The 13,931-nt window shown below is 34.1% G+C and overlaps 1 protein-coding gene across 2 annotated transcripts; it reads right to left on the minus strand.

The window, feature by feature from the left end:
* Positions 1 to 354: 354 nt before the first annotated feature.
* Positions 355 to 10,595, minus strand: LOC149543614 (large ribosomal subunit protein mL101 (rPPR4)-like). Of its 2 annotated transcripts, none has more exons than XM_089798399.1 (2): positions 9,519 to 10,595; positions 355 to 2,121 (listed from the first exon to the last, which is right to left on the minus strand). In XM_089798399.1, the coding sequence occupies exons 1-2, from the start codon at positions 9,729 to 9,731 to the stop codon at positions 1,000 to 1,002; spliced, it is 1,335 nt and encodes a 444-aa protein (XP_089654525.1). In that variant the 5' UTR covers positions 9,732 to 10,595; the 3' UTR covers positions 355 to 999. The 2 variants fall into 2 exon arrangements, with proteins under 2 accessions (XP_089654525.1, XP_089654526.1); XM_089798400.1 differs by lacking the exon at positions 9,519 to 10,595 and adding an exon at positions 7,586 to 9,200.
* Between the last annotated feature and the right edge of the window lie 3,336 nt (positions 10,596 to 13,931).

Consider the following 13,931-nt stretch of genomic DNA (forward strand, 5'->3'; position numbering starts at 1 on the left):
AAATGGTATGACCAATAGAAACTGATTATAATGTCCTCCTGAGGTAGAAGTTTAGAACCATAGAGAGTTAAAAATAAATAGATTTTTAAATTGTACTGCCAAGGTCGTATTATGAAATTGCTCTGTCCAACAACAGAAAACTGTCGATAGTAATTTGCTTTTCATTGAGCTTTGCTTCCAAATGTTCAATATATTTCTAAAATGTCTAGTTTAGAATCTAATGTCTGACTCTGAAGGCAAAAACTATTGACTAATTATGAATGTTTTACTTCAGACCTTATAGACAAGCAATAAAGTGCAATCCTTAGGTTATGAGAGGATGAAATGCATATACCACAAACCGAGTCAGACAGATGATCCACAAGAAGATAATTTACTCATAAAAATTCAATAATGAATCATACGATATACAAAAAGGCACTTATCCCTTGTGAACAAGAGCCTACAATCATAGGATTGGAATAGCATCCATGATACATGCTCCACAGGAATGTGGATGCATGGAATGGAACTCAAATATAAAGTAATATCAGACAAGATTTTACCTAACAATGAAATTTACGAAACATATTGAAATGTGTGGCAAAGCCTTCTGTAAAAAAAAACTATTTAAATTTTAAAACATCAGTTGGCAAGGAAGATATTCTGGTGAAACTCTGAAATGAAATTCAAGGAACATATTGAAATTTGAAGCAAAACCTTCCAAAACCGGCGCCTATTTGAAACATCAAATAGAAAAGGATGATACTCTGTCGTAATTTTTCTTGCAAATTACTTTCTTAAAGCTTAAATATGAAGAATTCGGAGCCTCAGCAACCACCTCCACAATGTTACAGCCCCTGTCAAGACATTATGTCAAAGGCTGCAAGACAATCTGAGTAGCCATCACTTCCTCAAACATCTTAAGATTCACTAACTTGTCCCAGGATGCTTCTAATTTTTTTCCATTCAGACTAGCCAATTGTCAAATGTTCAACTAGGGAATCATGCTCAAAAACTTCATTGTGTATCACAAGACTCTTTATTTGCAAAATTTGTATACCTGAGGAGTTTGAGATACTGCTCTTCATGTCCCGTATCACTACACTCTTGGAAATGCCTTAGAAGGGCTTGTACATTTGCAGGTTTTGGCTTCCACTCACCTTGTTTCATAATTGACAGGGCTTTATCCATAGCATGTGTGGCCTTGTCAAGTTGCATGGTCTTTAGATATCCCTCTGCAAGTATTTCCCATGTATTACAAATGGGTTTTCTTTGCTTCTCTAAAGCAAGCTCAACAAACGACTCGGCCTTTTTTACCATCCCATTCTTGACATAAGCTTTGAGAAGTATATTAGGAAGTCTGAAATCATAATCAACAACAGAACATTCCCATTCTTCAATAAGTTTCTCAGCTCCCCCAAGATCATCAAGCTTCACCAAAGAATCTAGCATGCATATAAAGCTCATGTTTGTCGGTTTAGGGAAGGCTAACTTTAATGACTGCCACATCCTATTTACTCCATCTTTATTACCAACACCTGCATATAGAGTAATGAGATAGTTGAAAAACTCTCGATCATGTTGATTTGTCTTCATTTCCATCCCCTGCAACACGGCCTGTGCCTTATCAGAAAGTCCAGCTTTGATATAAATATTTGCCAGGTTTCCATATGTAGTCCAATCTGTACTAACCATAGTATTGTATTTCATTTCTAGCAAAACTTTCTCCATTCCATCAATGTCAGACATAGCACCACAAATGCTCATCCGAATATTATAAGTGAACTTATCTTGTGAGATGTTTTTTCTCTTCATTTGTTCGAGGACTGAGGGTACCTTCTCAAATTTACCTATTTCTTTGTAAAGAGTCAATAACTGATTATAGAAAAGTGATGTTCTAGCATAGCCCAACTCCTCTATCTTTTCCATTAGTGCCTCTGCTTTTTCAGTTAAGTTTGCCTTAACATAAGAGTTCAGTAGTGCACCATAAGTGGGTTCAACCTTTACTTTCTCAGGAAGACTGTGAAAATAACTTTCAGCACTGGCTACACCACGAACTTTAGCTATCAAGTCCAGTCGAATAGCATGATCAGACAAACCCTTTGTAAATTCACTACGGCCTGCCATCCACTCGGAGATCTTTTCAAAAAGAAAATTCACAGGTCAGGGAACATTATCTGAGGTAGAAAAATAGAATCTTAAAAAATAATTCTATACATCATTCATCAAATAAAGCCTAAGCATGGTCAACCATAAATGTCATAACATGCCAGAATTCAAGACAATATTCCTCCATAGTTTTAATATGAAATATAACCTCGAATTATTGCCATCTTTACAGCAGTGATGTAGATAGCTAGTAAAATTATGAGAAGGCCATAAAATAACTTTTAAGTGTTCTGAACTTAAAATTACTTAAGCCTTAGAATTGTTCTTGTAATGAACTAGGGACCACATAAATATTATAATATGCCAGAATTCAAAATCCAATATTTCTCCATAACTTTAATATGGAACACAACTCAAATTATTACCATTTTCAGAGAAGTGGTGCAGATAGCTAGTAAACCCATGAGAAAGCCAAAAAACATCTCAAGCACTGGAAACTTGAAATTATTTATGACTTGAAAATTATCCTTACAGAGAACTGAGGACATTGGATGATCTACATCCAATCCACACCTAAAGCTAGGAAACCACGACTATATTAGACATGCAAAACAGAACGACTAAAAAAGTAGACACACACCATACCAACATGGGAAGAACAAATCATTGATCTTGTGCATCACAATGATGAAAGAGAATATGTGACGATCCAGGTGATAGAAAATAAGGCAATCAAATTCCACAAAGTTACCTAGGATTCCTGTGTCCCATGTTTGCTTCATGAAATGGAAATAAAATGTAAATTATGAGCTTGACATGGGCAAGAAAGGACAAGTAAAAAAGTTTAAATGGCTACTTATTGGGCAGAGTGAATAAAATTTGGTGATTTACAAGAAGGATAAAGACTCAATTCAGAGTCCAGACAACGATAGACTACATAGGTAACAAAGACCGAAGCTTCAAGCTGTTCCTAGCAGTCATGCATTGCTACAGAAGGTGCTTTGCAGCAAATAAGGTCATTGCAAAAAAATACACAGTTGCTAAAAAGGTTATTCCACGGCAGTCACAGTTGCTGCAGAACATAGTTCCACAGAGATACACAAAGTTACAGCAGAAAGTCATTCTGCAAGAGATTACATAGTTGCTACAGAGAGTCAGTCACAGAAAATACATAATTTCTGTAGAAAATCATTCTAAAGCAGTCATAGTTTCTGTAGACATCATTCCACATAGTTTTGCAGGCGCCATAATGAGGAGACAATTAAAAGAAAACAATAGTTTTTTAAAGTGTCTTTAGTGTTGAGGTAAAACTTTTAAATTTCCAAGCTAGGGTACACGGAATGGTAAATTGGTAATAGTGATGATAGGATGTTGGACCCATTGACCCTGGATGTGCAGGACCCAGTATCTACCAAATGAGAAGCACACCATGCTAACATTATCATGCCTCCCAAAGACCTTTCCCCAGTGATTGGCATGTAACGAATTGAACCCACATCAGCAAACCAACTTGCCCAACCTGAAGAAAGTGGACAAAAATTTCCAGGTGGAAGACAGATGTGTTTTATATATGAACAGAGAATGTATGGAGGATGGTATGGATAGAGTGAACGACAACATAAGGACCAGCATGCTGACTGTTCGTCATTGCTGAAGTGCTGAGGTCAAAAGTTTAAATTTCCAAGCTATAAAACCATGTCGATAGCATAATGGAATGGTAACAGGGTGACAGGGTGTTGAAACTATTCAACTTCAATGTGTGTGGCCCAAATATAGTCCCTAAGTAAGTAAATCATTCAAACAATATTGTGACAGTTATATCTGACTTCCCCATTAACTGGCATGTAATGAATTGCATCCATAACAACAAAGCCAAACTTGCTCGATCTGAAGCAAGGGGGCAAGAAACTCTAGGTGGAAGAAGGTTGTGTTTTACATATGAACAGATAACATAAGAAGGAAGAAATGGATGGATTGAATAACATACAAAACAAGCAGCATCCTGATTGTTCACCATTACTAGATTGAAAAGCATTTGAACAGTTTCAACACAAGAAGTGAAAGTAATTGCAAGATTAAGATGTGTGAAACTTAATCCTAACTCCCGTAGACTCCACAACAACCCTGTTCTTACAGAATCAAGGACCTTTTGTTTAAACTTGCCTAGATTTCATTCAGAAGAGAATGAATGCATTGTTATGTGGGTAGGACATCCATTTTTACTCTACATCGTAATTGAAGATTTTCAACGTCAAGTCCAAATAGTTCATGTCTTCAATTTGGACAATTTGTGATACACAGTTGTCAAGCCAAAAAGTTCAGGTATCTAGAGGGCCTTGAGAAAGGATTAGGTGGGTCTTGAGAAAAATGGAAAAGTCTACACCAAAGCAACTTTGCCTGGGCAGAGTGTTTCAAGGTTTCATGACACTGTAATTTTCACAATCTTCACAATCTTATACCCAAACTATGAAAACACAAGGCCTTTTTTCTAATGGGAATGTCAAACTTTTTGTGTTGCATTATAATTAAGCTGTATTATACTCAATCTGAAACCTTGCAAGTTAACCAAGGCCAAAGTCACACACTGCATGGGTGTAGTTCTTACCTGTTTGCACGGAAGCCCCAGAACCCCAGAAAGATGTATGCCAGTCAGAAAATCAGACTTTTTTTGAAATCCTATAAAGAAAACTCAAGAGTTCACATGCTTAACTCAATTGGAAATTTGGGCTTTTGTTGTAATTTTGTAATTGCTACATATCAAAAGTCAAACCTCAAAAGTCTGCATCAATAGAAAGGCCTGAATTTTTAGCTCTCCTTGTAATAATGTAACGGCATTACCACCTTGCACCTCTGCCTCAAAAGTCCACCTCATTCATACTAACCAAAAATCTAGACTTTCTTGTGCTGGAGTTCTGGATTTTCTATACATTTTCATAATCACAGTAAACATGCAAACAAGACCCAAAAGTCCATATTGCTCCCATGCACCAGAAATCCAGACCTCTTCTGTAGCTTTGTACTTGTAATTGTTGCATCTTTACTCCAGAACCCCACTGATCTATTCCTTCCAGACTTTCAGACTTTACACACACTTCTTTAAGTACTATTAAGCATTAACTACAAAGAAAAGTTTGAAACTCTCATGTGGTTGCAAACTTGCAAGCCTCAATGAAAATCTGCCATTCCTCTAGGCCAATTTCTCAATTAACAGGAAATTTAATTTGATTTCATGACTTTGTAAAAAGGTTGGCATGAGTATTTTGGGATGTAAATGCACCATATTTTGGTTTTGCTTGCGAGAATTCAATTCCTTTTTTCCATGGGTTGTAATCAATGTGTTGCAAAACTTTGGAGTTCCATCTGTACAGAGAGTGAAAACGTAAGTAGCAGGGACTCCAAAGAGTGTTGGGGCAACGAGAGCTCATAGACAGATTTCTAGAAATTTTGGGAGTTTAACATAAGTTATGTAATGCTATGGGAAAGGATTCCTATGAAGTGTTGACAATTCATGGGAGTATTGTGTTCAAATTCACATGATTTTGATCAAATAAGCTAGTTGAAGTAAATTCATTCTTTTTTTGTGATAAGACCTCATAATTTCAAAATGAAAAAACAACTCTTCATCTTCCTATATTTCATCCTATATTATTTATTGAAAGTAAAGACTTTTCATAGTCCCCTATCAAAATAAATGTATGTATATGTGAAATCATGACCATAAAAGCATTGTAAACCAGCACATTTGCTTCTGAAAATAAAATACAGACTTCTTTTAGTCATTTTTCTTCTTTTGCCCAAGTTTTCTACTAAGTACATTGCGTTATATTGCACTTTATACATTAAATTCATTAGCATGTGGCAATCTGAAAGGTATTTCATATCATCATGAATTTTTTGATGGCAAAAGAATTTGTGTGATCAACCTGAACACTTTCATGCAGTCCTAAACATGAAACACAAATTTGGCACGATGACTATGGGAAATGTACCTGCAACATGCACCTAGGATAAGAGTAATTGCCAGTTATCTCTTTCAAAATTATTGTATCTCTATTAGATGCACCTTTATCCGATTACGTATTTTCTGTGAATTGTTGGGTCAACCCAAGCCAACAAGTGTTTACAAACTTACAAAGAAAAATTGTCTTTTTGCTGGGTGATGTTAGAGAACAAGATTGATACCCTTTTCAAACATCCCACGTACTAACTAGAAAGAATTCCTATTAAGATGTTCATAGTAGAAAGATTTACAACAGTAATTGAATGCAAACTAGCTTGAGATACAACAAGTGTGCATGCAAACATTTGCCAAATTCACTGAAATGTCAAATAGAAACATGGAGACAAACATAATCATATAACTACTAATTGGTGTTAACATGGACTCCTCAAAGAATAAATATGCTGACAAATACAAAGATTCAACTCCATTAATACTTCTCCCAGAATTGTTTATGCACCTAGTTTAAAAATTTGACCTAGAATGACCCTAAAGCTCCAACAACAACATCAGACCAACCAACATAATGCTCTGAAAGATGATCCAGATTAGACATAAATCTGACAGTAGCACCAATTAGAATCCTTCACACGCAACTGCACATGGCATGTAGCATATGCTAAAATTGATTTTGAGCTCCTCATTCTTTCATACTCTAGCGTAAAAGAAATTCCCAAAGATTTTCTGTAAATAATATTACCCTGTAGTAAAATAATCCTCTCATAATATAAAATTCGCCTCAGAGTGAAACTTGTTTTCCCATGAAATGTTTTGGACCCAAAAATCACCCTCTTGTAATATCCTACAATCATAAGAGGCATTTTGTCAAATAATTCATATGCATTGTTCTTGCCTTCTCCTTGTGTATGTATTATTGCTGAGTTTTTGTTATATGCACCACAATGTAGGCTAGGCTACTTTTTATCACATTGTTGCAGAACCAACAAATAACTTGCAAGAATTTTAAACACCTTATGATTTCTTGCAACATACTTCTATCTTCCTCGTTTTTTTTTGTCTATTCCCAATCCACAACCAATGCATTCTATAAGACATTTTACCAAAGAATTCATGTGCTCCAAATTTGTGCTTTCAAATTCTACATGCATGGTTGCCTAGTAACACCTGCTGTGATAAAAATATACCTCCAATATGGCACCTCCCTGCATTGATTAGAATTACTAGATTGCAGAAGAAACACACTGACAATATGGCACCATCTTTAGTTTGAAAAAAGTGCAAACTTCAATGAAAATACAACCACACTACATGATATCTCCCTTCTGTCATGTTCCTCTGCACATTCTACATACATGTTTGTCCGGTAACACTCCTTTATTACATATTTCCTAATGATAAAAATAAACCTCTAATATGGCATATCCATGCATTGATAGGAATTCCTAGATTGTGGAAGAATAACAGTCCCTATGTTACCATTTTAGTCTAAAAATGTACAAACTTCAACAAAAATACAACCACAACATTTGTTACCTCCTTGCTACAACTTTGGCTGATTCATGCTACAATATTCCTTTGACTTCTGGTGGCCTTCCTTTAGCAGCTTCTCATATACAGGAACCTTCCTTCGCAAGAGCCTTTTTTTTGAACCCAAGAACTTCACTTACCTTATTCAGGAACCAGCTGATATAGCACCTCGTTTGCCATTTTTCGAACAAGGAATTGGAGAAAACTTTAAGCCCTAACGCCCCTTTATTTATCAGATTCCAACAAGGCTAAAGAATATTCACAACAAATGATACAACTTGGGGGAAATACATAGAACTGGAACTTCTGGAAGAGAGGGACTGATTCCGAGGTAAAACCCAAAGAACCCAGGAGTACCTATTTCCCGAAATCCCAATAAATGCCTGAATCCCAAAAGCCCAACAATGTAAAGACTTAGCCAAAATGAAGACTCCTTTTTTTAACTAAAGGTTCTGTAAGCCAATTTTGTTAATGGGTGACTAAAATTAGGCAGCAGAAGGCAAGCATTGAGAGCATAAAATGGAAGAGTTTCCTGCTGTCTAAGCCAGAGAAAGAGTGTAAATAAAGAGAGAGGAAGAGTACAGATATAAAAGTGTGTGTGAAACCATGAAAGATCATGGATTGTAATATTTTTGCAGAGGAATAAATCTGAGTTTTATGCATGAAATCTTGCTTTCAATTGAATGAAGTATGAATTCGGTTTATTGTTATGAGCCTGCATATTGTCTCATGGATTATGTCTTGGTAGATTCAATGTGAGTTTGAATTGGCTGCTCGTTTGAGCTTATCCCTAGGCTTGTCTACATTAAGTTCAGCTACAAATGTTAATGAGTTGGTGTTATCATTTGAAAAATCTCTCATTTCAAATGATATAAACATAAAGAGCCTAGAAAGTGAGCATCGACATAATATGGTTTACTGTTTTGTGGTTGATACAAGGCATTGTCACACATACTCCTTCTGCTCAAGAAAGTGACCATCGACATAATATGGTTTACTGTTTTGTGGTTGAAACAAGGCCTTGTCACACATAAGCCTTCGGCTCAAAACTTTGTGGGTTTAGAGCCAATTTGTGTGTGACAGTAATTCGGGAAAAACAGTCATTCTCAAGCCAAGCTGCCACAAACAAGACTACAAAGTCAGGAAAACACTCACGCATCCTTTTGAAAATTCTGCAAGTCACTTAAATTCTCAAAAGAACTCAAACAAAAAAATAATGATAAACCAAAAAAAAAACCAAAAAGATGCAAAACAGACCGATTCCCTTTTAATATCTCAACTATCATTTTCCACCTCCAAGAAGAGGAAAACCTGCATTAGAGCATGTAGTATATTTTAAGGCAGCTTTTGTTGAATTTGGGAGGAGTTTGATCTATTATTGTTTGTCCAATTCCCCTAATCATGAACAGATCTACAGGTGATCTCTTGCCGAGTCAGAGTCCGAGCCTATTATGGTGCTGTAAAGTCCGGGCCAAGTGGAAGTCTCAATGCAAATATATATACGGTAAACATCCTTTCTGGCAAGAGGAGGTAAAGGCAAAGGATTGTGTTCTAAAGCTACTTTTAAATCCCAATGCTTTCTCTATGGTACACCCAAATAACAGATAATGCATCCTCTGTTTATCTTGGGAAAACCACAAAGGAATCTATTATTCCCGCTAACAAATTCTTTAAATTTTATGTCCCTGATTCCAACCTCATGATAAAGTTCCAGAGAGGAGGCAAATATATACAACGTTGTAACTTATGGGAATGGCCGATGCTCTTGGCAGCAACAAATATATAGGGGTGTATTTTCACATTGCGAGCATGTTTATAACTTAAACTGTGAAGGAACTAATTCCAATGCGAGCAAAATTATAGCATATTAAACTATTGTATTTACTATTTAGGAATTGAGTGGATGTGACATTAATTCATTAATTTAGTCCTTGCTGACCTGAAGTGCATGAGCATGCCGGCCATACTTTCGGAGTTCTTTGATGATGAGCTGCAGGTCGACTTTCCTGATCCGTCTGCCTTCTCCCAACCACTTCTGTAACTCTGGAATTACGCTCGGATTACCCCCAACACGAGAAATGCGTCTGTAGAGATGGGTTGAAGTGCCGAGAAGAGTTGAGTATGCCATCCGTGAAGAAATGAAGCGTTCCATATCTGCCCTTACCCAGTTGAATACAGGGTACTATCTGCCCTACTCACTGTAATGTAAATTTTTGTTTTACATTGAATTAAACTTATAAAACTGTGGCAGTAGAGAGCAGAATATATTTCATTTCGAGCTTTTCTTACAAAACCTAGGCTAAGCCAAATGTGCAAAAAAAACATGGGCTAAACCAAGACATGGTGAGGCCGTCCAGCAACCTTTGACTTCCCGGGGAATATAAGTGAGCTAGACAGTTTCTTTAGCAAATAAGAGAGTGTGACTGAGTGGTGAATCAGAAGGTAGGTCGACTTCAATTCTTATCGAACTGAATCACTGGACAAGTTATTTAAGTCGTGCTAATGCTTTACGCAAGTTCAGGCAATAACCCCATTTGAACGTCCTTCGTACCCAGGGACTAACGATCTTTCTTCTTTACTAGTTTATATTCCAGACTGCAAAACTTCATTTCGCGAAAAAGAAAAAAAGGTTTTGAAATCAATTTCAAACTTAACAACACCTATCGAGCAACATTCAGGCCCAGGAGTTGTGTGAATGAATGAATGATTGCTTTGTAGGACCAGAGCAGTCTAAGGGATCGAAGAAGAAGAAGAACCGCACTGATAATTTTCGAATTGAAAAAATAGCATCCCGTTCCAACGGCTCCAGACTGTAAAATATGCAAATTCTCTGCCCCCAGTTTCTTTGGGCTTCTTCCATCTCACACCTGAGGTGATGATTGTGCCAAGTTCTCCGTTGGATTAAATTCTGTAATATAACAACAGCCCTGCTTTATGTGATGGTTAGAAAGTAGATAAAATAGATGGAGGTTCTTCGGTGCTAATGACCATTTTGTCAAATGTATAATGGGTGTCGCTGAATAGTTTCAGTGGCTTAGTGTCAAGATGTTCAGATCTTTGGCATGCATGAATTTCTTAAAAATTGTAAATCTTTACTTCTACTTAATAAAATATAAAAATTACCTTCAAAAAATATGGAGATTTTATTTGTAAAATACATTAAAAATCACAATTAATCAATTTTAAATATTTGATCTTCTTTATATTCTCTTATTGTATTAAAAAATATTATTAAATTATTCAATGCTTTTAAAATATCATTACAAATCATATTTATATTATATACAATAAAATCATTTATTTATATATTACATGTGATATGATATAATAATCATTTTATAAATAAAAATAAATTATTAATCATTAATATGTTATATTGCATATCTTAAGTTTTGTATTGATTAATTTATTATAAACTTTTAAAATATTAAAAAGAAAAAAATCAATTGAAAGAAAAAATAAATTTAAAAATATAAATTGGTGACAAGTGCAATTGATTTGGAATTAATGTTGATAATTAATATTGATTAGATATTTATTTGTGAGATGGATGATAAAATGATTATCTTTTTTAAAATTAATCCACTTTTGACAAATGTTGAAAAGATAAAGTTGTAATTAATGCATTCATTAATTACTGTTAGAAAAATATTTGAATTTTTGTTGGAGAAAATTGAATATTACCCCTACAAAAATAGAGATTAGCCAAACACAAATAAAGAATTAATGTTTAAAAATTCATTTAAAAATAAACTATTGTAAACTTTAGCAATATGTAGACTTTGCTCATAAAATTTAATTGGTGACCACAACCAAAAACATTAGTACCCTAGACTAGGCATGGAATGGTCTTATTATTATTATTATTATTATGTATTTGGTAGTCAATTTAAAACTTATTTACATTTGTGTTATATTTGAATGTATATTAAAAATCAATATATTTATATTTTGGGAGAAAAATAAATAAAATATGTTCAAAGAGATTGAATTTCTAAGATTTAGTAAAGTTTAATTTAAATCAGTTTTTGGTGGTCATAAATTAAACAATGGTGTAAAATGATGCATGTGGAGATTTTAAGTGTAGAATTTTTTATGTCTATAGTAAACATAGTACTATGTACAATGACTTTTTAAAATGTTCATGCAACTTTAAGCTTGTTTAATGAATAAAAATTGATAACACAGGTTTAAAATTAAAATTCAAAAATATTATAACAATCATATATCTTTAGATTATTATCCTTATAAGAACTTTGAACTAAAAATTGAAATAAAATCTATCAAACTATTTGATTGTCAAAATCTCATTAATTAATTTGATAACATTTAAATGAAAATTTTTAATAGAGCCTTTAATATGATTTGTAAATTACATAAGATCCAAAAGCACCATCGATTTAATTTTGTACCAAGAGCCTACAATAATCTCTCTTGCAATTTTTTAAAGAGTATAGAAAAAAGACAACTTCCATATTTTACAAATATCTCTCATTTATAAAGTCAAATATTATTTAGATTTTAATAGTGTGGTAAGATAATTTCTCATTTTCCCTTTTTTTTTCAATATATCATAATTAAGTCACCTTGTTTGTAATTTATTGTCATTATATGACAAGAATTTTTTAATTTTTTTGCTTTTTAACATGTCATCTATACATTTAAATGAATAAAAATGCATAGAGACCAAAATAAAATCAATAAAAGATCTTTATTTTAGTAACAAGAAGTTTTCATTTCTATTGAAACTAATTATAATGGCAAGCGTAACTTAGGCCTAGGTGTGGATTGAGTAAACCCTATACTTTAACACTCTCCCTAGAGTTATACTTGGGGATTTAACAAGTAAATGGTAAAAGGTGGGTCCCAAATACAAGCTTAATAAGATACCCATGTATAATATAAGACTCTATAAAGTGGAGTAACAAAGAGAACCCAATGGGACAAAGAAATTCAAATATGTATAGACAATGAAGGAGATATCAAGGTTCTCCATGAACAACTTCCTTCACCCCTAACATATCTCTCAACTCAAAAAAGTGAGGAGATGCCAAAGGTTTAGTGAAGATTCTATGACCTAGAGAAATCTAGTGAAATACTCTAAGGAAAAAATGTCATCATAGTTGAGTTGTTGAATGTGGATCTATACTCTACCTCAGTAGAAGAAATACAATTGTTTGCTTCTTACAAGCCCAAGTTGTAGGACCTAATCCCATACATAGGAAAAATCATGAAGTGGACTTGCATGAAGCAATATCACAACCTAGCCTAAATATGTAAAACTCATTATTATTATAGGTCCTAATGTGTATTGAATGGAAAATTACATGGTACCCTTAAAACATCTCAAAAACTACTTTTTTGTCTACCATTGACTATTGTGAGGACCATTTTAAAATCATGAAATAAGGAAAACTATAAAATTAATGTTAAGCAAAAGGCTCACAACCAACATCTGATACAAAACAATATTAACATTGGAGGATGTGCAAGTAGAATTCAATGTACACTTGATTAAAGTGGTGTGGGACATGGGATATGATCAACCATCCCAAATTGATAAAGTCTACCAATGGCATATTGTTGTTAGTATATGAAGACCCCCTTAATAGACTAATGAATAAAAAGACCAAGAAAATAGTGCATAAGACCTATCTATGTTATATCACATTGCTCCATCAAAATTAAAGAGATTGAAGCATGGATAATGAGTTGCATGTGAGTAGAACATAGTACATATAAAATACAAGTGTCATAGTATCATCTTTATGATGATAAGTGAAAATTATATGATACGAATGACAATATACAAGAAAATAAATTATCCATCTTTTGATACCAAGCCCAGGGGGTTGTTTGAGAATGTAAAATGAATTTCAAATTTTAAAAACAAATGAAGTGTCCTACACAAAATCTGTAGGTTAGTCCATATAGATATCCTCACAAAGATCACCATGTAAGAAGGCACTCTTCACATCCATTTGATATATTGACCATCTATGTGAATTAGCAACCTGGATAAGACAAGGCAAACTAAGTTCATCTTGGTTACAAATGCTAAGGTCTCATAATAGTCAATACCCTCAACCTATGAGAAATACATAGACACAAGATGTGTCTTGTGCTTATTAATAGAACTATCAATTGCATTGGACCATATTACACAAATTTACACTAATTGGTTATTGACTCACAAAGTTGGGGTTTTTTTGGCCCTTTCCAATTCCCATTTTTTCATGCTAGTAAAGAGATCATGTATCACCTCTTTGTCCAATGTGAACTTGCACATAAATGATGGAAAAAATTTCAAGTGTTACTAAAATGTTAGGGGAAGTTACCATATTTAATGTAG

Source organism: Cupressus sempervirens, chromosome 8 (assembly GCF_028749045.1).
Source record: "Cupressus sempervirens isolate cs-2001-9-10 chromosome 8, ASM2874904v1, whole genome shotgun sequence".
NCBI lineage: Eukaryota > Viridiplantae > Streptophyta > Pinopsida > Cupressales > Cupressaceae > Cupressus > Cupressus sempervirens.

Coding starts and splice junctions, on each gene's coding strand:
- LOC149543614 (XM_089798399.1), bottom strand. CDS start 9,731: ATGGAACGCTTCATTTCTTCACGGATGGCATACTCAACTCTTCTCGGC. Junction 2,122..9,518: donor GGCATGCTCATGCACTTCAG/GTCAGCAAGGAC, acceptor CTTTTTGAAAAG/ATCTCCGAGTGGATGGCAGG.